The following is a 27,814-nucleotide window of genomic DNA, read 5'->3' on the forward strand; positions in this document are numbered from 1 at the left end:
CGCATCCACCGGCCCCCTCCTAAAAACAGACCCCAGACTGAAATGGAGAGAACTCCGGCTGCGCAGTAATGAGTGTGAGAAGCCATTGACACACCCAGCAAACGGGGTTGAGTACCAATTACGTAACTTGCAGACCGTGAACGCTGATGCTTCTGCTTCGTAAAACGTATAAATTGTGTGAAATTTAGCTGACCGGGGAGCCTTGTGCGGCAATACCCCTGCTCTTGGCACGCTGGAACACAGAATTCCCACGCGCACTGGAATGACTCGCAGACCTCCCACCCCTCTATGTGCCCGCCGCGCCCGGAGATCTCGCGAGAACACGGCGGTTTCGGCAGGGGCCGCCCATAGGGCGTCCGCGTGCTCTCGCGAGATCGCGGGCTCCTGCTCCTCCCCCGAGCCGTGCGGGGAGCGCAGGGACGGGCGGGGCGTCCGCGCCCAGGCGGGATCGGGGTCGCGAAGAGGAGCGGGGCCGGCGGCGGCCTCGGCATGTCGGGCGAGTGATCCCGGCCGGGCGCTGTGGCCCGGGGAGGTGCGGACAGGGGCCGGGCGCTCCCCCCGGGGGAGCCGCGGTGCCGGCGGCGCCCGTGGCCGCGCGGGGCCCCCGCGGGCTCAGGGGTGGGCGGAGCGGGGGGGGCTCCGGCCGCCTCTCCCACCCCCGCGGGCGCCGGGCGCGCAGGCCGGACCCGGGCCCCGCGCTCCCCGCCGAGCCGCCCGAGGAGGGGGAGCAGAGCGCCGCAGGGACATGGAGGGCGCCCGGCCGGAGGCGCCCGCGCCTGGCCCCGTCTAGGGCGCCCCGCGGGCCTCGTCCCTCCTCCTCCTCGGAGCGGGGCCGCGGCCGCGCTCGGGCCAGGCGAGGAGCGGGACCGGGGCTGCTCCACCACAGGAGAAGCCGGCCCAGGTGAGAAACACTTGCCGTCCCCTTTAACGCTGCCCGGCGGCGCTGCCCCGGGCCCTCGGGCTCCCCGGCACGCCGAGGGCACGCAGCGGTCCGGGCTCAGGCCGAAGGGGCCGCGGTGAGCCCCGACAGCTCAGCCGAGCACGGGGCCCGGGCCTGCCCCGAGGGAGCCGCCGTCTGACTTCCGTGATCCTAGTTGCTTTCATCGTTTAGGTTTTCTTAAGTGAGCTTATGTGTATTTTTTGTCTTGTGCGTTCTGTAATTCAGCAGGATTACATAGAAAAATAAATTCTTACGCTAGAAATTATCGTTTTCGGTGGAGTCCAGCGGCAGAACGAGGAGCAGTGGTCACAAACTAAGGCACAGGAAGTTCCAGCTCAACATAAGGAAGAACTGTACATAAAAAGTGGCAGAGCCCTGGAGCAGCTGCCTGGGGAGGAGTGGAGTCCCCCTCCGGAGACATTCCAAACTCACGTGGAGCATTACCGCTCTAGGTCACCCTGCCTTGGCACGGGGTTGGACCGGATAATCTCTCCAGAGGTTCCTTCCAGCCCCAACTGCCCTGTGATGTTTAGAATTTCACACTTGGGGTATTTGTCAGTGAGATGCTGAAGTACAGCTACAACTGATCATTTAGAAATACGATGTATTTAGCAAAGTCAAGAATGAAAATGGGCTTAGAATTCTGACCGTGTTACTTAAAGGTCTTTAAAGCTTCATCATAATTTATTTTTTGCATGTTACTTACTTTAGGAAATAAGCTTTAAATAGAAGCAGTTTGTGTACTTCCTTAAAGTTGGTTTTAAATGGAGAAGGGGGGAGTAAGACTGTGCATTTTTCTTGCCTTTTCAGCAATATTATTCCACTTTTCTTTGTATTTTTCCTCCTGAGAAAAAATAGTTTCATCTGATAAAAAAATGTAGTCTACTGAATATGGACTCTAATACTTGCATATTTCCAGGATGTTGCATGTAAATTGCACAGTCATCTTATGGTGTGTTCTCTTTGGTTGTTTGTTTGGGTTTTTTTTTTTCCACACCGCGTGCAATTACTTTCTGCTTTCCATGCCTGGTTTTTTTTTTAGGAAGAAAATGAAAATATTTTCTGAGTCTCACAAAACTGTTTTCGTTGTGGATCACTGCCCCTACATGGCAGAATCATGCCGGCAGCATGTGGAATTCGATATGTTAGTGAAGAACCGCACCCAGGGCATCATTCCTCTGGCACCCATCTCCAAGTCCCTGTGGACCTGCTCGGTGGAGTCATCCATGGAGTACTGTAGGATAATGTATGATATTTTCCCTTTCAAGAAACTGGTGAGTTCTGCCAGCCATGCTGCATGTCATGCTTGATACTGTAAGGGATGTTTGAGTGTTTTATTCAAGTCTTTTAATATGTTCGTGTTGTTTAGAGCAAAATATCAAATATAGTTTGTCACTTAAAAATTCGTTCCTGCTGTTTATATATATGATCTTTTAATTGGTTTTCGTAGCATATGAATCTCATTGCATATTTTATTTTGGAATCTTTCATTATCTTAATGTCACTTTACAAGTTAGTGCCAGACATGGAGAGGTGTTTTAGGGCAACTTAGAGATTTATTATTTTGCTCTCCTGAGCTGTGATTTTACAAAAGCTTGAGTGAGGTGTTGCCTCAAGTTGAATTTTGTTGCTAAACACACATGGTAGCTCTTCATAAGGGTTTTGGTGTCAGCTTTGAGGGAATTCTGGGCTTTAGAAAGAGGCATGATCGTTCTGGAGCTAACAGTTTGGAAAAGTGAGAGAGCTTCCTGGCACACACAGCTCCTTGTTTAGAAAAACTTATTGTCTTAGTTATGTTAATTAAGTCTTGGTAGATATTTACCCATGATGTACCAGATTTTGGAGAATGATGTACAGTTTACGGTATTAGAATTTACTTTATTTTGTAGCTATCCTACTGAATATATGATTAATTCTTAAAATACTAATATTTTGATAATCTTATTTGGTGTAGAAAATGATTTTGTGGTGTACAAATATAAGTAGAAGTTGTTAGTCGTGTTACTAAGGGGAAAACTGAACATAGTAGGAGTGTGTGATTTTTGTGGGTTTGTTATTTTGGGTTTGGCTTGCCCTTGCACATTATTCTCCAGACTATCAGAAAAAAGAAGTGCAGTTTCATGTTTGTTTGAATTTGGGGAAGTGACAATATAATGGCTGTTATCTTAATGTGCCTTTTTGATCCTCGTAGGTGAATTTCATTGTGAGTGATTCTGGGGCTCATGTGTTGAATTCTTGGACTCAAGAAGATCAGAACTTGCAGGAGGTATGATTTGTGCTTTCGTTTTGTAGTTCAGACTTCATTGGGAAATAAACATTGTATTCAATATGAAATAACTCTGGTTAATTGCAATGTTGGTGGATCTAGTCTGAAATTGTTGTATAACGATTTCAAATAGCTGCCCATGAGCCTGGATTATTATATAGAGAAAATTTAAAAAGAATCCAGTATCCTTAGGTAGAGACTTAAATATTTAAAATAAACATTATAAAGAAATTAGTTACATATTTCTTCTTAAATTTGTGCTACTTCTTGAACTTAAATTATTTCTTAAAATATTTGCATGAGAGGCAAATAAGCTGTGTTAAAAACATTAGTTGTTAATATCCTCTTTATCCTCATACTGAAAGGGCTCATCCTCTGAAAAATTTACTTTGAGGAAGAAGTGCATTTCCAAATTCTCAGAAAATAAACGCAGAAGGCAGCTAACGATGTTAGAATGTCTTTCGGGTGTTGGATATAAATTGTTCTTTGATCAGGTATTTTTCTGTAACAAATGAGAATATTTAGTCACAATGAATAAATTGAACGCAAAGGAAAATTTAGGGCCAGATGTTTTCTAAAGGCTGCCAGTAATGCTCATTAATGGGTTAATTTGCATGTCGAATGTGTAAAAGGCTGGCCTCTGGGGGTGGTTTGGAAGCGGTGGGAGGTAGCTGTGGGTAACAGTTCTGTGCTCCGCCCAGCTGATGGCGGCGCTGGCGGCCGTGGGGCCGCCCAACCCGCGGGCAGACCCCGAGTGCTGCAGCATCCTGCACGGGCTGGTGGCCGCCGTGGAGGCGCTCTGCAAGATCACCGAGTACCAGCACGAGGCCCGCACCACGCTCATGGAGAACGCCGAGCGCGTGGGCAACAGGGGCAGGATCATCTGCATCACCAACGCCAAGAGGTGGGGAGGGACAGGGGCAGGATCATCTGCATCACCAACGCCAAGAGGTGGGGAGGGACAGGGGCAGGATCATCTGCATCACCAACGCCAAGAGGTGGGGAGGGACAGGGGCAGGATCATCTGCATCACCAACGCCAAGAGGTGGGGAGGGACAGGGGCAGGATCACCTGCAGCACCAAAGCCAAGAGGTGGGGAGGGACAGGGGCAGGATCATCTGCATCACCAGCACCAAGAGGTGGGGGACAGGGGCTCTGTGGCTGTGCTCGGGGCTCCTGCCCCTACTCGCAGTGATTCTAGACATTCCCACAAGGGCTGCAGCCAGCTTCTTTGCACAGGTCCTTCTTAGAGCACTTCTCACCTTATCAAAGGTTTTGTTTATGGGGCTCTGACAGTAAAAAAGCCAAAAGTTTCAAAGATTTCCAGCTTTAAGTAGAAGAATATTCAGTGGCTTTGAGCAGGACGATTGATGGTGCAGCCTTAGAAGAAATCCACCATTTCTTTGCAGTGACAGCCATGTTCGGATGCTGGAGGATTGCGTTCAGGAGACCATTCATGAGCACAACAAGCTTGCAGCGAACTCTGACCAGTGAGTATGCTTTTTACAGAATTTCTTGTACCTCTACGAAATAGGGATGTATTTCTGTCACAAAACTCACTCTAATGAACTATATGAATGATTGTGTGAAGTAGAATGTGGTAAATTGTGATACTGTTGTCTGAGAGCTGATGTATGATCATTGGCTTTCCAGTATCATCCTTCATGGGACAGGATTTCTTTAGCTTGTTACCTTCTACGTCTGCTTCAAAACGAGACACATAACTGTCTTGTTACACATTGTGTTTTTAATTACTAATTCATCTGAATCAGTTTTTCTTGATGATACTGTTACTTATATGTTCACCTTTCTATGACTAATTACTTTGAAACTAGTTTTAGTTTCTAAATGACTGTATTGCCTGGAACTTCCCTTGAGATAAAGGAATCTTAAAATACAGAGTGCATCTCCTTCTCTGAGAAGTCTTTCTCCACTATATGTTTTGTTTAATTAAACTCTGAAGTGTTTGGCCACGGCACTGTGTTGCCTTGTGAAGTTGTAGTAGGTTGAGATCGTGTTCCTGGTTGCTCCTTGGGCACTTCAGTAGCAGAAGCAGCAATCTCCTATTTTTTCCTGCTGCAGTTGCAGTTTCATGGATACATAAAGGATCCTGCCCAAGGAATTAGGTGTTAAATCCATCCAAAGACAGGGATGTCTCATTGCTGTAGGTAGAGATGTGGTACAATGTCTGTATCACTCCAAACTTCCAGCCATATCAGGATATCAGCATATATCCCATTACATGTCCCATCTCTCTGTCCTGTTTGGGTAGTTGTTCTCATGTTCCCTGGAATCCCCCCATTCATACCTACCCTGGAGACGCAGATCCTCCGTGCTGTCAATATTCAGCTGAATAAAGCTGAACAGATTGCACCAGTTAAGGACATACTCCACTGATGTGTCTAAAAGGAAGCACAGCACTATAGTAGCTGAAGAGCAAGGAATGTTAGGCTTTTATTTTTATTCTGGTAAGAACTTACTTTGAAGTCTGTGCTTCTGAATATTGTATCTGTAACCTAGTTTCTGCAGCATACTTTCAGAAACACCGTTGTTGTTGACATATGTTATGACTGTGTTCTAGATACCAGAATTAATTTAATTTCAGGAGGTACTCTCCCACACTGTAGGCTAAGCAGAATGTTTTTATTTTTAAGTCTAATGCAGATTCAGAAATGTGAACTGGTGTTAATCCACACGTACCCAGTTGGTGAAGACAGCCTTGTTTCAGATCGTCCTAAAAAAGAGGTGAGGAGCTTAAAATGAGAAAATTTATGCCAGGATTAGGAAACATGTCACACTGATAATAGTGCAAATTATTCCCAGTTGTTCAGTAGAAAAGCATGTGTGGTGGTTGTTTGATACCAAGTACATACAAAATATCTGTAATACATTCTTCTGTTCTGCATTTTAGTGGGCTGTCTGTAAGAAAAGACACCAGAAAAATGTCTCAACATGAAAAGCATGTAGTGCTGCCTGTTATTGTATGAAAAGGAGTAAAAAGGGCTACCTTCCTGTGATTCATTTCTACAGAACTCTGTTATAGTTGTGCTTAAAACTGTGAACGGAGAATAATAAATTATCAAATTCCCTCTCTAAGGCAGTCACTGGGTTTCGGTCTTGGGATTTTTTTTTTTTTTTTGCTTGGTTTGGGTTCTTGTTTCAGGGTTTTTGGAAATTGTTGTAGTTTTTGTTTTTTGGGATTTTGTTTTGTTATTAAGCCGCAACCCAATATTCCTTTTGGCTAGGGAAAAATCAAATGCATCTTCTAGCTTGTGTTTATTTGCCTTGTGTATGTATGATGTACTTCTAGGTAGACATTTAAAAATTATTTTGCTACTGTTACTCAGCAGGTAAAAGAACGAAAAACTAGGCCCAGATCTGCTGCTAAGATTTATTCCCCATGTTGTGATACTAATTTTTCCTATTAAAAATTAGTGACTCAAATTTTTTTAGCACACTTCTGATTTTTTTTTTTTTTTTACCATTTGTGAAGAACTGCATCTACAGCACTTGGCATAAACTCAAAATTCAGAATAAAAATAGTTTTTTACTTCTTGCTTGGTAGTTTTCCCTGGTGTGGGTTTTTGAGTGCTACTCTTAGGAGTATAAATGCTTATTTGAGAGTTGAACAAACTATACTGCTGAATGATATCCCAGCCTAAACCATGAATTCCTTATGCCACTTTATTTCAGCTCTCCCCTGTTCTAACCAGTGAAGTGCACAGTGTCCGTGCAGGGAGGCACCTGGCTACAAAACTGAACCTTTTAGTACAGCAACACTTCGATCTGGCTTCAACCACAATAACTAACATCCCTATGAAGGTAATATTGTGTCTACAGCTCTGTGTTAACCAGCTGCATCACTTCTAAATTTGTTTGATAACTTTTGATATTTATTTTAATTGAATTTTTACATTGTTTTTTCTCTCCATATCATATTTTCTGTTTTGTTGTTTTTTGTTTTTTTCTTAGCCCACATTCAATGTCTGTGATCAGGTTAGTAAAAATCAAGAAGGGGGAAAAAAAGTAAAGGATCACAGAACAAAATATTGTATTGCTGAATCTCAATTTTTGATGTAGCAATACAAGTGTTATTTCAGTTCTGTTTGTATTACTTTATATAAATACAGTCTTGTTTACCTCAGATCAATTTGTCTGTGATTCTTTTGTCTTTTTCTAGTTGTGTTTAGATATTCTTGACCCTTGTGCATTATAGTGGCATAGTGAGTCTCTTTTTCCTCTGTTTCATTATCATGCCCACCCAACAAAAAGGTGTTTGTAACTAAAAGCTGTTTTTTTACCAAGGGTTTTCCAGTGGCTTCTCTACTTGGAAGATCCATAAATGTGAAACGGGGACAGGATATATCTAGTTAGGATGCTATCCAGTTAAGAGTCTTGTGGTAGAAGTGATGTCCATATTTTTAATTTTTTTACTACTTGGAGGGAAATTAGTGCAGTTTAGAATGTCAAGCGTTAAGTTGACATTAATTTTCTGATCAGGCAGCAGGAGACAAATGAGACAAAAGTGTCAGTATTAAACAAAAAAAAAAGAGCCATGGGCAGGGAACCTTCATGATTTAAAAGCTTCATTAAGTTGTAACAGTCAATCATTAATTGCATCTCTGAAAACTAGCAATATTGTGTGGATTTTATAAGTAAAAACATGATATCAAAGTAATTTTCATAGGTTTTATGGGAGTTTGACATGGGTCATGGCATAAATGTGACTTCAGTTTGCAAATACCTTGTCTGTAGCTTTCTGACCTGTGTGCTGCTGGTGTGCCTCTCCCTTCTGCCTTTGTCCTTATAGTAATAGACTATGTTGGGTTTTCTGTGTTTTCTTTTTTTTTTAATTGTTTTTCTTTTTAAACTTAGAGTAAATTATCAGAGTTACTGTTCGGTTTTTGCTGATCCTGTGCAGTTGTTTGAAGATGCAGTGTCCTCTTTACAAAAATCCATTTTTTTTATTTATGAACTTGAAGCTGCAAGTGCACTTCTTACCTTAAGCTGAAGAAATAAAAAAGTTCAAAATGTGTGTTTTTGTTTGAATTCTTGATTTTTGATTATGAAAAGTAATTATCACTCTACCCTGCAGTGAGCCTTTGTTGGTGCTCAGGAAGTTGTAACTGCTGTGTTTATGTAATGTTTTGTGGGCTTCCTTAACTTCACTAATTTAAACAGTCAAGTCTAGCTTTTACCTGTATTTGATGCTTGTGTAAAGAGGAATAGGTTTTCAAAAAAGAAAATAAGAGGAAAAGCAGTTCGCTGCATCTTTAAACCGCTCAGAGAGCAAAATTTCCTCAACATTGCAATCCCGTTGTTGTCTGAGGCACTTGGAGACTTTTTGTTTTCTTCTGGACTGAAAGGCAAATGTAGAATCATTCATTTATGAGGATGGTGACCTCTAACTAAAGTAATTCTATTTCTTTTTACCTTTCTCTTTTGAAGGAAGAACAACATGCTAACACATCAGCCAACTATGATGTGGAGCTGCTCCATCACAAAGAGGCACACGTGGATTTTTTAAAGAGTGGTAAGTAGAAATGGCTCTCTGAAGGTGGCCTTTGATCGGCCTCTTTGCGAGTATTCACAAAGAAAGATTGTGAGCTTCAAATCCATGTAAATTTCAGGCTCAAGTAGCAAATATTTCAGTTATTCCTTGCAACCCAAGAAACTTCATTTGTAATGTTGGCATTGGAGTTTTACTCGTTATTGAACATATTTTAATACAGCAGTAGGAATATAGAAGTGAGAAAACAGGTCAAATTCACATCCGTTCAGAATATTTTGGGTTGGACGCAATGATCTTGGACGTCTCTTCCAACCTGGTGATTCTGTGATTGCTGTGAGATTTGAAGGGCACGTCAGCTTACTGAGATGTAAAAAGTAGGTGAGAGACCAAATGTGCAGGAAGATTTTACAAAATGAAGTCACTCCTATGAGTATTCATAGAAAATTATGCCTTGCACAATTGAACTTTGTTAAGTAATAATAGTTGGCATCACTTATATCCCACAGGCCTTTTTATGACCGTAATTGCTTTGGAAAAACAAGACTTGTTTGGCTGTTGAGCTTTTTGTTATATTTGAAATACCTACTATAGTTTTTCCTAAATTTGGAATTCTTACCTAGTATTCCTCTGAGGTGAATTTTTAATAGCTCAACCAAAGTTAGAAAAGCACAACACTCAGGCATTTTTAGAACTGTTTTGTTGAGGAAACTGCCTGATGTAAAACTTTGTTAAAAATCAGCTTATAACTTCTGTATTAGTAGAATTAAATGTCATATGATCCATAAATGGCCATTTTGGGGAGTCTGTGCTTTTTTTCCCTATTACTTTGAGGAAGAAGAGGTAACTCCTTTGTCATCTCCAAGTGCTGTGCTCCAAATTTTAGGGGATAAAATAAAGATTGATGAAAAGGACAGGGTGTTGCAATAATGACCTTGGCCTCACCTGAACTGGTGTTACGATGTTGAAACCTTAAAGCTTTATTGCCAGGGCTCAGAAGCAGTTTTGTAAAACCCATTGGCTCAAGGAATTAGTTTTGCTAGAAAAACAAAGAGGCAAACTCTGATTGCATGGCCTCTTCACATTTTTCCCATCAGAACTTCGAGAGGAAAAAAATCTCTTCTTAGATCCTGTAAATTTTGTGTTCTTTCGTTTGTTTCTGAATACATATTTTAGCTGTAATACCTCTGGTGCTAGGAAAGCAGGAATTCAGTTACATTTGTCTTATTTCTCTAAAATGTTGCCAAAGAATTTTCAGGTTAAATAAGTTTGGCCTTTAGATATTCTGAGAGATAATTTCTAAAATTGTTGCAGTTAATTTTAATAATAAAGTGTTTCCAGTATTTTAATATTTTCAGTAATATTTTCAATAATATTTTGTAAAAAAATGTCTGTGGTAGAACATGTTGAGAGAATTTGACATAGCAAAAAGACTGGATGATGAGATAAAATACTTCTTTCCCTAAAACACTAAAATTGTCAAATGTGCCTTTAGATGGGTTTAATTGATTTTGGGAATATAGTATGTACAAGAAACAGTCAACTGTAGCATTTAAGAGTTCTGCTTTCTGTGTGGGAAATTTTAAAAAAGATACAGTCTTTAAGTCCTGAGCATTTTAGCAGGAAAAAGTTGCCTGTTGCTGATAGAACTAAACATATGTGGAACTTTCTAATTGTCAAATCAAAAAGTTAGGTATTCAAGTTTTAAATTTAGTTTTAAATTGAATTATGTTCATGTCACATACATTTTGTACCTTAAATGTTAAGAATTGTTTTGCTGTAATAAAGAAGCTCTGATTGATCACCTCCTTTGTGCCTCTCTTGCAGGTGATAATCACACGGGTGGCAACAGCAGAGAAGGCACATTTAAGGAAACTGTGACACTGAAATGGTGTACTCCTCGAACCAACAGTGTGGGTAGGTGACATGGAAGCTTCCAGAGCTGGTTGGTAACTTGTACATACTGAGAACAGGAGAGAAAGGCAGGGAAGATCTGAGGTAACATAGGAATTGTGTGGCTGTTCAGCTCATGCACCCTGTCAAGTATTAGCAACTTGTGTTGACTCATTGAGCCAGCTGGCCAGAAATACAGATAAGAGAAATAAGAGCAGACTGACTGGTTGGTGAATTAATTCAGGAGTTAAAGAATTGGGGTTTCTGCTGGAAACAGGGCTTGAAGAATGTATGAGATTCTCAGAGCTGTGGATTCTTGGGAATTCTCCCAGTGAGGAAACGGTGAAAGGATTTTTAGATTGAGAGGCATCTAGACTTTTTAGTTCTGCTTGTTGTGGACTAGCCTCCTCCTCTTCCATTCTTTTATTTTGCGGATTTTTTTTTCTGTCTCTGAAATGACATTCAATTTTTTATTCCTTTATTTTTCAGAACTGCACTATTGCACTGGAGCATACAGAATTTCACCAGTAGATGTAAATAGCAGACCTTCTTCATGCCTTACAAACTTTCTTCTTAATGGTAAATTTGTGTCCTTGGCTAATCATTCAATGTTATAATTTTAAATTCTGTAAATAGAACACTTAGCACATTTTAATTTCTATAGCAGTAATGTCTATATACTGTAAAAATACTAAGTTTATTTTAACATGTCCTATAAATAAAGAAAGTTAGTAAATGTCCTCAAAGGCAAATGTATTTTGAAAGTTAAAGATGAGAGGAAAGGTGAAAAAAAGGAGCAAGTATTGTAATGGAGGTTTGTCTGTTTGCAAACCAAATGGCATTACAAACATCCTTCTAATGGAATTTGTGCTTCAGTCATTTGATTGTCTAAACATTCAGGGGTTTTATTAAACACTATATGTTAGTGGGGTTTTTTTCTCTAGAGATTGTGTAGTGAAAATGGCCTTTGATTAATAAAAATGGTTAGAACCAAAATTAATAGTGGATTTCAGATAAGCTCACTCTTCTGATTTTGCTATTTTTGCTTCCTGATAAAAAGAAATTATTTGGAGAATGTACCCTTTTATGCTTGGTGTATTTTACTGAAAATAAGACTAAAGGCAGCTTTATTTCTCTGGCTGAAGAGCAGTATCCATTTTAAGCATTACCTTTATATTCGAGAGGTTATGTTATTTCTTTTTGAAAGTTGCTTTTAATGAGAGTGCTTCTGCAGCAGGGCCATTTGAATGCCTTATGAATATGTATTTTTTTTTTTCCTAAGAATAAATCCTATAGGAAAAATGATTGATTGGGTCTAGGAGAGGACTTTTGGTATTGCTTTGTAAAATTGTAAGGAATATATATACCCTGTTCTGTGTCAAGAAATGAGGAGATGGCAGATCCTTCATCTGGGATCCTCCCAGATCCTTCAGCTGGGGGAAAACACCGCCTTGGTGGGTTCAGATTGTTCTTGGCTGAGCACAAACCTGTATTCATGCAGCTGGAAATTTAAAATCACAGCACACAGGAATGAATGAATGAATGAAACTGATCTCCCTTCCCCCAGGTCGTTCGGTGTTGTTGGAACAGCCACGCAAGTCTGGCTCAAAAGTCATCAGCCACATGCTCAGCAGCCACGGGGGAGAGATTTTCCTGCATGTGTTGAGCAGCTCCCGCTCAATTCTGGAAGATCCCCCCTCAATTAGCGAAGGCTGCGGTGGGAGGGTCACTGACTACAGGATCACAGTAAGGGCCTTTCTGTCCTACACTGCTGCTTCTCCCACATGGCAACAGATGCAGGGCAGTAGCTGTGGCAGGAAATGTTGGAGTGGATTGCATGGTCAAACTTCCTTCGTAATAAATACCTTGATGGATATTTAGTAGAAAATATTGCATTTGTTCATTGTGTACTATTTCATAAAATACTTTGTGTGTCAAGGAATGCCTCCTTAATGCACTAGGAGTGTTTAAAGTTTGTTCTGGTTCTAGAAAAGCATTTTTCTTGGCAAATTTCTTCTGTGGGTTGGATACACATAGGACTATATCGTGCTTATTGTCAAAGATAGATTGCACATGAGTGGTTTGCACAATAAATAGAAAAGATGAAGTTGACAGCTTTGAACCTTGATACCAGATAATCAGCTGACATGCATTTTGTTTATCCTTTAATTTTTTCAACACATCCTTGGTTAATTTTGTAAGCAAGCAGAAATTCCTTCTGGAAAAATATGGCTCTTCCCATACACTGAATACCTTGCAGATCTGCAAGTCCTCCTTGTCAAAACCCATACGTTGATTTTTACCTCATATTTCTGTGCCCCTGTTTTTGTGTTCCCCCGGTTCATGCATGAGAGCTAGAGGCAGGGCTGCGGTTTGTAGGGTCAGATGTGGCAGTGGGATGGTACAAAGTGATAGGCAAGGCTAAGCTGTTAGCCCCTTCACTGAAAGTTTACTTTGTTAGAGAAATGCCTAATTGTATCTTGTTTGGTTATCATTAGGATTTTGGTGAATTTATGAGGGAAAACCGATTAACTCCTTTTCTAGAGCCCAGATATAAGATGGATGGAAGTCTTGAAATTCCATTGGAACGTGCAAAAGATCAGTTAGAGAAACATACTCGTTACTGGCCTATGATTATTTCTCAGACCACCATCTTCAACATGCAAGCTGTAAGTAACCTGGGCTATGTAAATTTTTGTTCTGTTCCTAGATTTAGTTTCCCCTTGTCACTTGATGAAATACCAACTCTCTGCAGTGATTCATCCCTTGCTGTAAAATCAGTTTATTTTCAGCTTTATGTTTTCTGAAGTAACTCTGTGTTTAATGCAGTAGATTATTGGAATGTTATTTAAGTAAAGTGATTTGAACCTGACAGTTCAGTTCTTCTGGGTAAAGAAAGCTTCTGCTTATACTTAGTACTAAACTGAGGATAAGAGGGTTGGGTTTTGTTGTGTGTTGTTTCATTGCCTTTAATTTTTTTCTCTCTGTTGCTCTCTTGTGACACGCACGTTTTCTTGTTGCTCATTTCTGTTTTGTCTTGCAGGTAGTGCCATTAGCCAGTGTGATTGTAAAGGAAGCAATGACTGATGAGGATGTGCTGAATTGTCAAAAAACAATATACAATTTGGTAGACATGGAGAGGAAGAATGATCCATTGCCAATTTCAACAGTCGGTACCAGAGGAAAGGGGCCAAAAAGGTTACATGCATATCTCTTTGTTGCTGCTGGATTATTTTCAGAAGTACTTTTGTTGACAATGTTCTCATACCAAATTTTTAAAATATAGCCAGAAGTAATACATGGTAAACTAAATGCTATATGTGCACAACCCAAGTACTGTGAGTGCTTCACGTGTCATTTAGGGACTATAAGAGTACTGATACTGCTGTATGTTAGGGAAAGAACTTAGATAATTTTATTACCTAAGAATTTAAATATTAGAAAAAATAAATCAAAGATAGTTACCAGCAAAGGTGAGAAATTGATACAAATTGGACAGATAAAGTAAAATAATTTCAAATAATAATAATGAAAACTTAAGTCTATTGTAAATTAATGGTGCAGTAAAATTGGGATGCATTTGGATCCTTTTGGAACAGTTATTTAAAATATGGGATACTTCTTTAAAATAAGCATAGAATATTTTGATCCCTCAATCACTGGGATGTGTTCATTGTATTTCCGAGAACGGTTTGGAAAGAAATTCATCTCCCAATTTGCCTACATGACTGGGAGTTGCTGACAGTAGTGTGGTGCAGTTCATTCTTGGTTTTTTTTTAACCCAAATAAAGTAATAATTAATTTGGCCCTCAGAAGTTGCATTGTTAGTAAGCACCTGAGAGATTTCACAAGTGCCTCTTGGCAGTGAGATCTTGTGGAACAATATGATTTCAATGGACATAATCCATTTCAATTTAAACTTTACTCTTGGTGTTAACTGGGAAATGTTAATGTGGTTTCAAGCACAGAGTAATCTCAGGTGGAGAAACCTCCAGTACAGGAGGACAGATCATCTCTTTGGAGTTATTTTTGGTTTGGGGGTTCTGTTTTGTTTCTTAAGGTCTGCGTTCATTCAGTGAGTAGTTGGGTGATTTTGGTGATCCTCCCCATGACCTGGTTTTCCTGGCCCTTTCAGGGATGAGCAGTACCGCATTATGTGGAACGAGCTGGAGACCCTTGTCCGGGCACACATCAACAACTCTGACAAACACCAGCGAGTCCTCGAGTGCCTCATGGCCTGCAGGAGCAAACCCCCAGAGGAGGAGGAGCGCAAGAAACGAGGCAGAAAGAGAGAAGACAAAGAGGACAAGTCAGAGAAGTTGGGCAAAGACTATGAGTCAGATAAGCCATGGCAGGAATCAGAGAGGTATGTTTTCTAAAGTGAAATCTAACTGTAGCATAATTTTTGTTCTTGGTTGTTAACCACTTAGCTGGGCATTTCAGCTTGAGGGAGTTCCTGATGTTGGATTCTACCATAACCACACTGTTAGATATTAAACTGCTTTATGGAAATCTAAAGTGTGGCTGAAAATGTGAGACAAGCAGTTGTTTTCTTTGAAGCTGTAGATAGTTTAGTGTTCAGGTCGTGTAAACAACTCAGCTTGATTTGGGTCTTCCCTTCAGCTGAGCATCAGGATTAATGCCCATTTACCTCCTGTCTGTAATTCATGTTATTGTAGCTTGTGTAAGTGGCAAGCACCTGTCAGTCTGTTCTGTATTCCTTCTTTCAAACTGCTTTCTACAGAGATCCAAAAAGCTCATGGTAATAAGCTTAATTTGCATGTGTTTTGTGCATGCTGGGATCATTTAGGATAGGGCCTTCTCACCTACACTGCTGTCACCGTGCTGATGACATTCCATGCCTTCCTGGGAATGGTCATTCCTACAATTTTGCTTTCACACATGAAACAGAAATGGGGACTGAGATAAAATGGATTTGGTGTGAATGGGTCTGAATTCACCTAGAAGGATAATAGAAATACCATACGATTTCCTATATTTTTTTAAATTATTTATTTAGTCTTTCCTTCAAAATTCAGACATCAGTTGTCTCAGCTGAAGTGAAACTGTGCATTTAGAACCTCTCCTTTATGTAATGCTTTATACAGAGAATTAATTTGCTAGAATTCCCTACTGTTTATTTTTCTTTTGACCCCCCCGCTCCAGGGGGTCAAAAGAAACTCTTATGGCATGGGTCCTATATAATTTTGAGGAGTACAGAAAGCTATTAGGAATTATGTCCCATTCAAGCGTATTTTTCCTCACCCTTTTCCTTCCCTCTGAAAAAGGTTAAAAGGTCTTTTGGATCGGGAGAAAGAAGAACTGGCAGAAGCTGAAGTTATCAAAGATTCCCCTGATTCTCCTGAGCCCCCCAACAAAAAGCCTCTCATCACAATGGATGAAATGCCCACAGTTGAAAAGTCAAAAGGTAAACCGGAACAATTGCAACAGATTATTTCTTTTAAAGGTAGATGTTGTTGCGTTAATCTGTGTTTTCTAAAGTAATGGGGTGAATCATTTTGGAGTTAAAGCTAGGTCAGCGATGATCATGTTTAATTAAATGCTGAATGTTGAGAAATTCTTGGAAAACTTGTTAACGTCAGCAGGTGTGTGAAAAAAGGGAGATCCCAAGACAGTGTGTGTGTCTGCTGAGCAACTCTTGGTTGACAGGGGGTTGGCCAGGTTCCTGCTGTTGGAGCTACTGTGTGTGAGAAATGCTGTTTGAGGGCAGGTATCAGAAATCACCGTCTCCTGATAATAAATAATCAATTTGCCTAAGCAGTGCAGTTGTCAGAGTTCTCATTGACTTCTCTTCCTTAGAGTAAATTATTTTCTATCACAGTGGCTGAGCTGATGCTGAGATTGTGCATTTAAAGCAGAGTCCATCTTACATGAAGCAACTCCTCAGCCATTATCACTTTGCATATTTTCTATTTATTTAGCTCTGATTGTAAGTTTAATGTTTTAATGTTTTTAATATTAGTGGTTTTAACATGTTGTATTACTTTAATCTGTAATTCTTTTAAAATGTTATAATAATGTAATGTTAATTCAAGAATTTAATCACTCAGACTCTTTTTACTTACGATTTTAGGTCCAATGTCCTTGCTGTCTTTATGGAGCAACAGAATTAATACTGCTAACTCTAGGAAACACCAGGAATTTATTGGTCGATTGAACTCTGTCAACAACAAAGCTGAGCTGTATCAACATCTGAAAGAAGAAAATGGGTTTGTATCAGGAAATGCATCACTGCCCCTATCTTGGCAGTAGTCAGTGTGGAGTTTACAGCATTAGATACTACTCTTTTGATGATTAAAATATCTAAATACATTCCTTTGCTTCTCAGCATCGATAGAGAACCACAGCAGTGTTTAATTTTCTGTTGGCACCTTTGCTGAGCGAGACTGACCACTGAGAACTGGGCTTCCCTGGGCCCCAGGGATTGCCCCTGCAGCAAAACTCTTTACTAAAAAACTTCAGGGGGTTGAACAGTAGCTGAGATTTTCTGCTTGCTTTACCTTCCAAAGGAATGGTTGATACAGAAATATTGTTAGTAGTAGTGACCTGTAAATACTGTTGGTAATAAAGTGGTTGAACCTTTGGCTGTGCTGTAAGGAAATTGACAGTTGTCCACGTTCTGTGACAAATACTGGAAAACCAAACCAGCCTCCTCTGAAGGAAATCATATGATGGTCACTGTAAGAGGAGTGAGATGAAGTCCTTGTTACAAATGGCAAAAGCTCAAGTTTTCAAAGTGGATTCTTTAGTCACATGAATATTTTGGATTTTGGTGAGGTTGGTAATGGACAGTTTTTCACAACTGAAATGTATCTCTGCAGAAACCTTTCCGTTGTGTACTGACTGCTGCTTAAAGAAATATTAAGAGGAGATGTGGTTACATGTGTTGGGGTAGGGAGAGACAGGACAGTTAGTGAAGTAAAAAATATTTATGAAAGCATTTAAATCTGATTTTTTTTTTAACTGTTGATTCTTCTTCCAGTAACAAGCCTTACCAATTGTTATCTTGCCTTTCAGAATGGAAACAACAGAAAATGGAAAAGCAGGCCGGCAGTGAAAATCAGTTCTGTTTCTTGGGACAAAACTTGGCCAAATTGCAAAAATATTTAATGCTGGAATTAAATATTTGGTACTGTTCAATACCATTGTATAGCTCTGGTTTGATTGGTTTTTACATTTTTCTAGTCCTATTTTTGCTATGGAGTTGGAAATCTGCATATCAAGTTAAACCAGCTGTGTGCAAATAGGAGCTGTCCTGAAGCGTTTCCAGTTGTGCTTTAGGATGAAGAAAACCTCTGCTGCCATGGAGTAAATCAAGTAATCAAAAATGTTAGCCATCTTAAAGTCCTTGCCCAGAAGTATTGGATGCTATTTCAAAATCAGTGGTGAATGTGTAAAAAAAAAAAAAAAAATTCAAGTAATTTATAATCTGGTAACATCATTAGTTTTGGTTCATGAATACCTTGTATTTATATGACAATTCCTCAGGAGTTGAGAATTATGGAAAAGACAGCACACTGAGTACGCAGACACTGAGCTGAGACAGTGCCAGTCTTGGTTTTCATCTGAGGGGCGGGAGGGTGAGGGGTTTTACAGACAAAAATTGTTGGTTTAAGGACTTTTTAAAAATGGAATGGAAATGGTCTTTAGAAAACAAAGCCTTTCAGGTTGCTGTGTTGGAGTTAAGGCTTTGTAAGCAAAAGTACAATAAAATTTTTTGCTAATAATTATTTTTTTGATGAAGTGTGTTCTGTAAGATACTTGTGGTTCTGTGTCTGAGAGACTGAGTATGAATGGCTGTGAATGAAGAGGTTGGTGATCTGCCTTCAGTTCCTTTGAGTAGAGCCTCTTTCACTGGGGAGTAGAATTCTCAACTGGGAAGACTCAGCCAATGTCTGTGATTTGATCCCTTGTCAGATTTTGGGTTGTCTTCCACATGGGCTGACTAAAGATGAAGTCCTGAGCTCTCCAAGTGTGTCGGCCTTCCTCTGATCTGCATCTGGCTTCTGTAAGGCAACTGAAGGGCTCACAGATTTGGTATCTTACACTTTGAGACACATCTTTGAGGTTTTCTAAAACTGAATCAATATATTCACCTTCAACTTTCAATACCATAGTTTGTGATGTATAGATCTGAACACAAATATTCTTCACTATTTGTAACAATTCTTTTTTCAGCTTTGCTTAAGTACCATGAATAATTTCAAGGTGATTATTCAGCCACTCATGCAGGTGTGTTTTCTGTTAAATGATTTTAGAGCCGTTTTTACAGAGAGATTAAGTAGTACTTGCATGGTAATATTTTCTGTCTTATTGTAAAGTATTGAAAATATAGAAATACTTACATTACAGAAGCAATGTGTAGCTTGGAGATCCTAGTCTGAAGACTTGTTGCTTTTATTTTTAGTACTTCATTGAAAACACGTCTTGCATCACTGTATCTCTTGATACCAGGTATCAAGAGAACTTTTCTCTGATGGAGAAAACTGCCACAAAATAACTGCTTCTCATAACTTTCTGGGTTTTAATGAGATTTCACTGCATATCACTCTGGATGTTTAAGTCTGGAAGATGGGGACCATGTAAATGTCAGCTCTGCAATTTGCTAGGCTGGAGAGTTAGAGCTGGAAAGCTCGTCCTGTGCCTTGGGAATTGTGTGTTACATCTCATGTACCATTAATATTCAGCTGCACTCCTTGAAAACATGCACAGGAATTAAATACTTTATTAGCAGAAGAGAAGTTTAATAGCACTTGCTATTAAAATATGTATTTGTTTAGCTTGTTTGCTTACTCCATTCTCCACATTTGGAACATCTGCCAGGTCAGGCTGGTTGGTGATTTAATGAGCAGGAGCTGGGGACTGTCAGTCTGTGCTTCAGGGGTCTCACAGGGACACAGGAGACTGCAAGGGCTGATCTTTGCCCTCTGGAAAGGGCATTCCATACTCCTGCCCTGCACAGTGGCACTGCTGCTGCTTTGCTCCTGTTTCACACTTTGCTCTCAGGTTTTGTCAGTTCTCAAAAGAGTTTACAGATTAATATTGGAAGTTACAGATTAAGTAGCTTGATCTGTAATGCGATTGCAAAACGCAGTTCATAATTAAATTGTGGATTGCATTTTGTATATGATAATCTACTAAACTGGAAGGATTTCAAAATGTTTAAAAAGTCCTTAGAAATTCTTCTGCAGAACTTTAGGAATTCTCTGCAGTCTTAGAACTGTCCCAGGTGGAAGCAGATGAGACAGTTCTGCAAAGAAGGCAGGCCTAGAACTTTAAAATGTATCTTTAAAGGTGCATTGCACCAAATTACCTAACAGGAATGGTTCAGTAGCTACTATTCCTTTAGAATGTAAATATGATGTATTTATAGAAATGCTTTATCTCTGTCCTTTCAATCTTTCAAAACTTTTTAATGTCAGGCTTCTTTTTTTTTTTTTTTTTTTTTTTTTTTTTTTTTTTTTTTTTTTTTTTTTTTTTTTTTTTCTAATTCTAAAATTCCAAGCTGGCCTAGACATGCCAGGTTTGTGGCACCTCTGAATTTCAATGGAACCATGACATTTTGTGGTGATCCTTTTGTCACAGTTATGCCTTTTCTATTTAAATTGTATATTTGTGAGTCAGGGAGGCATAATGGAGTGAGATTGGCTCATTCCCACCAGTTATCACCTTGATGTGTATTTTCTTGTGGAGACTCTTACAGGGTTGTAATTCTACCCCTTCATCAGGAGATCCCTTTGCCTGCTTCACTTGGCTTCTGCTTTTGCTGCTGTTTCTTTGTCAGGTGTGGGTCAAATATGTTCTATTCTAAATTGAAACATGGTAAAAAATCACTAACTGCCTATTTATGTTGGGGTTTTTGGAGTGTTAAGGATAGCCCCTTGTAATGCAATTTCTCTTTTTGTAGATTTGCTCTTAATACCATTTAAAAGCTTTTAAAACTTAAGCCTCTGGATGTCGCCCTGGCCGTGATGGGTAATCAAAGCCTCTGGATAGTGGGGAGGGATATGGTATTTTGGTGGCTGGATACTGGGGAGGGAGTTGGTATTTTGGTGGCTGGAAAGCTGGTGTGATGTGAGGGATAGGCCTGGGACACTGTTTGTGGGAGGGAAGTGGTTCTGAAGCTGGGATCCATAACGGAGGTGAAAGTGAAACCCTGCACTCGTGTACAGGGGCTTTGCGAGGTCTCAGGGCATCCAGTTCCACATCAGCATGGCTTAGCTGGGAGTTTGGCTGAACCATCACGGGCTGTGCTCCAGGAATCCTCCTGGGACACCTGCCAAGCCAGCAGGCCACTATTGCCAGCACCAGGCCAGCAGTGGCACAAACACCGCTCAGTAAGGCACCAGGGCTCCCCCTCATCGTGGAGTCATTCTTGGCGTGGATCGTCGGCCCAGTGCTGCTGCAAGGCCCAGGGAATGGCTCTGCGCTGGCTGGGCTGGCCTCGCTGCAGGAAATGCTGAAAGCCACATCCATCCTGTACTCTGGCAGCATGGCTCGGACAAACTGTGGGCTCACAGACCCAGCTGGCACTCTCAGTTTCTGCAGTGCCTGCAGGATTTCATCATTCCTGCACCAGCTGGAAGATCTGTTGGCGCTTGCACACAGAGAGCTGTTGTACCAGGAGATGAGTGTGGAGCCAGGCTGGAGAGCTGTCAGCACGATGTCTTTGGGGCTGCTGGAGCTCAGGAAGAGGGAGAGCTTCTCCAGGAGCAACCCCACCCTTCTCCTCTCCCTCAGGAAAGAGGAGTAGCTGTTCTTGGTCCTCATGGTGAAAAGGTGGCACGGTGGCTCGGCGGGCCTCAGGAGCTCGATGGTGAAGGATTGGCAGGCTGTCAGACCTCCGGAATCCGTGGCACACAGCACAAACTCCTGAGGGGAATACTGGAAGTCCATCTCTAGGGGATAGCCATGCATGGCCTGCTGGGAGGTGTTAAACTGCAGCCAGCTCTCGGATCCTGATGGAGAGCCATCAGCTGGGAGGATCTGTAGGGATAACTGAGTGGAGTTGCCATCTTCCTTGTCATAAAATGTGTTGGTAGGTATAGGGAAAAAGAACAAGCATCCGATGGTTGCTGTTAGGAATTCAATGTAATGAACAGCCTTTGGGGAAGTGTTTGCTTGCCCTTTAGAGAGGAAGGAGAAAAGGGAGGGAGAGTTAGGAGAAAAAATTGCTGTCTCTTGCTGAGTGATGGCAAAGAAATCTTGTCAGCCTCAGGAGAGTGGAGTGTGCAGAAACCAAAAGTTAAACTTTTAAGTAAAGTCTTGTCCTTGATCACATCTTAACTTCATTTGTTAGGCATATTTAGATATCTGTTTATTTAAAGAGCTGTAAATATCCTCAATACTTTTTTGTTTAGTCCAAAATATTAGTCAGGTCATGTATAGCCCCTTCCCAAACAATAGCATTTAATTCTAGTAACTTTTACACAGAAATGCCACAACATGATATTGTTTCATCTTCTATTCCCAACATTAACTATGGATTTTTTTTTTTTTTTGGGGGGGGGGTAGATTTTATGAGAATATGGATGCCTGGGATGGGATTGCTGTGAGTGCTGCACATCTGTCTGGTTTGAAGAGTTCGAGAGAATTTGGGAGTAGACACCAGGTAAGCTGGAGGATGATAAAGTGTGGGGACAAATTTGAAAGGAAATCTCCTTTCTGTGACTGTCAGGTGAAGTTTGCTGCCAGGCTCAAGGAGCAAAGGATCACGATATGGAGTTCCTGCAGCTTGTGACAAACGTGGTCCTCTCTTCTTGCCATTTCTGGATCTTGTGTACTTGTGTTTTCTACACTTTATGGTAAGGACTAGTAAAATCATGCCATATTATTCTCTCCTTGTATGTTACCTATTGTGAGTACTAGGGAGGGATGATTTCAGGACAAGAATATTTCAGTTTGATACTCTGAGGACTACATGGGTTCCAGTACAGGAAACCAGAGACAGCTTGCAGGGTAGATGAAAATGTAGATGGCAGCTGTGCTCAGAAGCAAGAACAGAAAAGTAAAGTTGTTTTTACCTTGGGTTCCAGTCTGCAGCCCTTGTGAAGCAGAAAATGGAAGAAGAATCCATGCACTTTCCACAGACTGTAGTCTTTCAGATGAGGGAAGCAGCCGGGTGCTTGGATCCAGGCGTGATGGCAGCAGTGTCTCCCCCACCCCTGTGGAAGTGAGATTACAGTTCAAGGTGAAAGATCATTTAGATCTAAGTAAAAGGAATCTTATGTCAAAAATGTGTTACAGGGTTGGGGATACAGTTTGAAAGCTTTTATGGCATGTGATTGAAGATCTTTGCCAGTTTCTGCCAAGAAAAGGAAGGAAGGACCATGGGAAGAAGGCCGGAGTTCAACCTCCCCTTTAAAAAAATGAGGGAATGGAAGTGGCTTCAATCTCTGGAGAAGAAAGTTTTTTTTGTGGTGTTGTTTGGGATTTTTTTTTAATATTTCTGCATGGCCTGTGCTTGCCAGAGTGCTAATAACAATAATGTGTTAGGGCTGTTTAGTCCATCTGTAGGCTTTGACAGACCACAGAATCGCAGAATGGCCTGCATTGAAAGGCACCTTAAAGACCATCCAGGTCCAACCCCTGCCATGGGCAGGGACACCTTCCACTATCCCAGGTTGCTCAGAGCCCCATCCAGCCTGGCTGGACACTTCCAGGGATGGGGCAGCCATAGCTTCTCTGGGAAACCTGTGCCCGGGCCTCACCACCATCATAGGGAAGAATTTCATCCTAATATCCAATCTAAACCTGCTTTCTGTCAGTTTGAAGCTATTGCTCCTTGTCCAGTCACACCCCACATGCTTTTGTAAAATAGTCTCTCTCCACATGATGCTTGCTGGGACACATGATTGCAAGCCTAACTATCTCAGACTGCAGTCTGAGTACAGGCTTTGGGTACAGACCTAATGAAGGTCTAATAAGTTTTACAAATAAGATGGCTCTGAAGGGCATTAACAAGGCTCTGAATTCTGCACTTTGTAACTGTTTAAAATCTACTATGTGTACATTTTCACAGATTTAATGTTAGATGACTCAGGCATAATCCTACAAATTTACCCAACTGATACTACAAACAAGCCATCTTCATTGTCTAGTAAACTTAAGCCTGAGCCACAGATTCATGCATTTGGAGGAGAAGGCAGACTAAAAAGTATATCTGGCCTAATTTTTTACTTCAAAGGATACTCAACTACTTCTGTGTCATTTTTGATAAATATTTATTGTTCAGTCCTTAAAAACTCTCCACAATATTCTTTAAGCATTTTTTTCAAATGCTTTATTATCCTTACTGTGAGAAAGTTTATCTAATGTCTAACTTAAATCATCTTAACTGCACTTGAAGGTCATTAGTGCTGTGTTAGTTCCCAGGGGATTCTGAGAATGCATCTTTCATCTTTTAAGCAAGATATAATACAAACGCATGTATTTTCTCAGTCTTCTACACCAATTATTTCAGTTTGACATGTTTTCTAATCTCTGACCATTCTTGTATTCCTTTGGAGCTTTTTTAAGGGTCCCCATCTTTCCTTAGATAGGATGGTCAAAGCTGTGCCAAATCATTTAGCTGGGAATTCTGCTCCTAGCTAACAAAAAAAACCCAAAAAAACAACAAAAAACCAAAACAAACAAAAAAGGTTACCTTATTGTGAAGACTGCTGCTGGCATATGCCTAGTGCAGGGAAGTAATGCTTTTGCACAAGAAGCTGTATTGAACTATTCTGGCAGGACTCAGAGCAGGAAAGAGGAAAAAAGGAAAGTCAAATCTCAAACATACCCGGTATGCTGCTGGGCAGGTGAGAAGTGACATTAAATAAAGTCACCAGGGGTGCTTCTACAGCATCTGGCTTGATGCCTGAGATGTTGTGTGACTCCAAGGTAGGCATGGTGACATTTGGCAAAATCTCACTTGTTCCCAGATCTTTGTCTGAAAGCAATTCCTCTGTTCCACTGGATAGAATCCTTGTGGGCTGTGGCTCTGTTCTGAGCATGCTGCTGCTGTAAGAAGGAGGGAATGTATTTGTTGGTCTGGATAATCTGGACATGTGAAAGGTAGAAAAGTCTTCTGGCACAGTAAGGACTAGAGTGGTGTCAGGGTGGGACAGAGTGATCAGACTTGGTTCATGAGGTCCTTCAGCTCTACCAGGGACAGTGCTGGTTAATGTGAGAGGAAAGCTGGCTGAGGCTTCAGCACGGAAAATCAATTTTGAATAGAGGGTCTGTGCTTCTCTCTGGGCTACAGAAGAAGCTGTGCTTTTCTCTCCAGCAAATGAAAAGCCACTGGGCTGTGGGATAGTGACAGAAGGTTTAGATTGAGGTTCACAGCCATTAGTGAACACTTGGCTCAGACTGCTGCTTGCTAGGAGAGCTGGGAATGTGTCCTCGATGGGAGATGTGAAACCAGACAAAGTTGTGGCCCGTACTGAAGCTACTCGGAAGAGTGAAGGGAGTGTTTCTGGACAGAGGGATGCATAAGAAAGTTTTTCACGTTCTGGAAAATGACTTTTTGCTTCACTGCTGTAATCTGGCACTTCTGAAACTGACCTTGCTCCTGGCAAAAATGTGTATAATTCTGTCTTTGGAGAAAATGCCACTGCTGAGCTGTGAGACCACTCCTGAAGAATGTTTATCACCCATGGCCTGGAAAGCTGCTCTGTGCCTGAACTGATGTCCTGTAGGAGATGGTGTGTGGATATCTCTGATTTACTGGAAAGGAAATAGAAGTCTGTCTCAGGCATGTGAGGCTTTGGCTGCTCTATCAGCAAGGATGCACCAGAAGCTCCAGCAGGCAGCACTTCCAGTTCAGAGAAGAGAAGCATCGTTTCAGTCATCAGTGAAGGTGAAAGATCTGGGAAATGCGAGTCTGCAAACATAATGGATACTGGGGGGCTAGTTGGCACGCCCCATGCTGAGTCCATTTCTAAGGTGACCAAGCTTTCTTGACTTGCAAGATGGATATTATTCTGCATCTTGTAACTTGCCACGGTTGTACTTTCTGCACAGAAAGCTGGTAAGCTCTGAGTAGCTCTGAGTGATAGCACAAGTGGTGTGAGTAACTGGCTTGGCACAGGAAAGAACAAAGGTCTGGAAGCCTCTCCTGCAGCTGGTCTCTGGCTAATTCTGGTCGGTTTTAATGCAGGTGTTGGTGTGATCATTAATTGCCTGCGGGGTAGTCTTGGAGACTTTCTTTCATCCTCCCCTCTCCGGAGTATTCTCCAGCCTGCAATTTCATACCCGAGCAGCCGTGAGAGGTGACGGGAGTTCACGTTGTGCTGCAGGACCTGGATGAACTCACGGAGCAGGGCAAAGCCTCCACACGAGACGGGCCAGGAGAGCCCCAGGTAGTGGGCAGCGGTGAGGTGGATGCTCGCGGTGTCCTCAGCCAGGACCCGTGTGCCCCCGGCTGCCGGGCCCGTGTGCGGCAGCAGGGTCAGCACGGAGCTGTCCAGGTGCAGGTACTCGGCCATCCTGAACACCACCCACAGGCGCTGCCCAGCCTCCGGGGCTGCTGCTCCAGCACAGAGAATGATTTCAGCACAAGTGATGGCAGCTTCCTCCTCACACCTGACAATGCAAGTCCACAATTAGAACGGTTAAGAGCAATTCTTTTTACCCCTCCCTGTTTTTGTGAAGATCCCTGTTTGAATTTAGTCAAACATTGCTCAAAATTTTACCTGTTAATCCAAACCTTCCTTCTCCTTGAATATAAGAATGTTTCCCATTCCACTAACTTCACTGATCACTAAGTTTGATCCCCCTGCTTGTGCAGAGCACAGCAGCATGGGCTGAATTTCCCAAACACTGTCCTCACTCTGGAGATGATTCACTTCAGGTATATTCCCAGTCCATTAGACATCAAATGTAGGAACTTACACTACGAAAGTACCATCAGTGGTAACAAACAGTGTCTTGTGGAGGCAATTTGGAGCCTCACTGGGAGCCCACCTCTCTCCCTGCTCACAGAAGGGTTAGGAACTGGAGTAGGGAGGCTGGATGCCAATGGAGAATCATTGTGTCTGTGTCCCTGTCTTCATGCCCATGTTTGCTGTGCACTGTTGCTCTGGGACAACAAAGCCTCCTGCTTTTATATTCAACATGAGCTTGTTCAATATTTTGTGGGGTTTTATTTTGGTTTTGGTTCCCTGATACCACATTTCCACAACAGGAAAAAATCCACCCCGTGTCAATTAGGGAGCACCCATCTCTTTTTCTTAAAAATCGTTTTTCCCTCCCCTCCCTGATTAGAGCAGAAGCCATGGAGACCAGCAGTACTCACTGGTAGCTGTTTGGCACGTGCTTCAAGTTCTGCATTTCCAAGGATAAACTGCTGTCCTGCACATGGATGGTGAAATTTCCAGCAGCCCTCGGTGTTTCCTGGGCAGGCACCCCTCCAGAGGCAGCAAGGTTGAGCAGGTACACTCCTCCCTCCCCTGCCATCGGCAGCCCTTGCAGCATGTTTGTTTTGGGGTTGAATTCCAACCATTTTGGCAAATCTGCACCACTGGCTAAAGTGACCTGCTTCATAAGAGGATGGCAGAGAAACAGTATTAGTGATAGGAAATGATGTTACTACTCCAGTTTTACATTGTGTAAGCTCTAGCTGGACAAAAGTTCAGAAACAGCGCAACAGATCCTTGAAAATCCTAGACTGCTGGTAGATAAAATCTCTTAATAAAACAGGTTTATTGGAGGTTGTTCATTTGCTCAGGAGGGAACTGCTGCATTGGCAGTGAAAGATGGTGAGATTTTTGCTATCAGTTTTACCTGATAGCACTTTCTAGAAGGAGATTTTTAGTGGGTTCATTTTAAACATAAAGTGAATGTCTTTGCTGCAGGATTGTACCAGGAAATGTATTGAATAGCATTACCTTGTACTGAGTTATCATTCCCTGAGAGGTGAACACTGGCACTGGATGATAGAATATTTTTCCCATGAGGACAGTTATATCTGGGATTATTCCTTGCAGGCTCTTTGTTTCTTCCCATCTGTTGTTCAATCCTTTGGCAGCCTCAGCAGGGGAGCTCTCACAGACAAACAGCAGGGCAAAGAGGAGAGGGAGCAAGGCCCTCAGCCCTGGGAGCAGAGGGGACCCCGAGGCAGGGCAGCTGTGCTGGGTGTGCCCTGGGTCCCTGCAGGCATCTTCCATCCTCCTTCACCGCCGCTGGCACCTGGGAGCTGCTA

At 41.7% G+C, this 27,814-nt stretch overlaps 2 protein-coding genes across 2 annotated transcripts; one reads left to right on the forward strand and one right to left on the reverse strand.

The window, feature by feature from the left end:
* Positions 1-385: 385 nt before the first annotated feature.
* On the forward strand, positions 386-18,356 carry INTS13 (integrator complex subunit 13). The gene is made up of 17 exons (XM_066319652.1): positions 386-901; positions 1,983-2,214; positions 3,132-3,206; positions 3,908-4,110; positions 4,616-4,696; positions 5,861-5,951; positions 6,900-7,028; positions 8,655-8,739; positions 10,543-10,632; positions 11,098-11,187; positions 12,176-12,354; positions 13,107-13,277; positions 13,652-13,806; positions 14,744-14,974; positions 15,897-16,036; positions 16,703-16,838; positions 17,647-18,356. Exons 2-17 carry the CDS (start codon positions 1,990-1,992, stop codon positions 17,684-17,686), a joined length of 2,121 nt encoding a protein of 706 aa, XP_066175749.1. The 5' UTR covers positions 386-901; positions 1,983-1,989; the 3' UTR covers positions 17,687-18,356.
* A 2,208-nt stretch (positions 18,357-20,564) lies between these two features.
* On the reverse strand, positions 20,565-27,814 carry LOC136361965 (mucin-17-like). Its single transcript, XM_066320246.1, has 6 exons — positions 27,501-27,814; positions 26,909-27,147; positions 24,410-26,196; positions 22,653-22,793; positions 20,670-21,755; positions 20,565-20,635 (listed from the first exon to the last, which is right to left on the reverse strand). Exons 1-6 carry the CDS (start codon positions 27,777-27,779, stop codon positions 20,565-20,567), a joined length of 3,603 nt encoding a protein of 1,200 aa, XP_066176343.1. The 5' UTR covers positions 27,780-27,814.

Source organism: Sylvia atricapilla, chromosome 5 (genome assembly GCF_009819655.1).
Source record: "Sylvia atricapilla isolate bSylAtr1 chromosome 5, bSylAtr1.pri, whole genome shotgun sequence".
Classification (NCBI taxonomy): Eukaryota; Metazoa; Chordata; class Aves; order Passeriformes; family Sylviidae; genus Sylvia; species Sylvia atricapilla.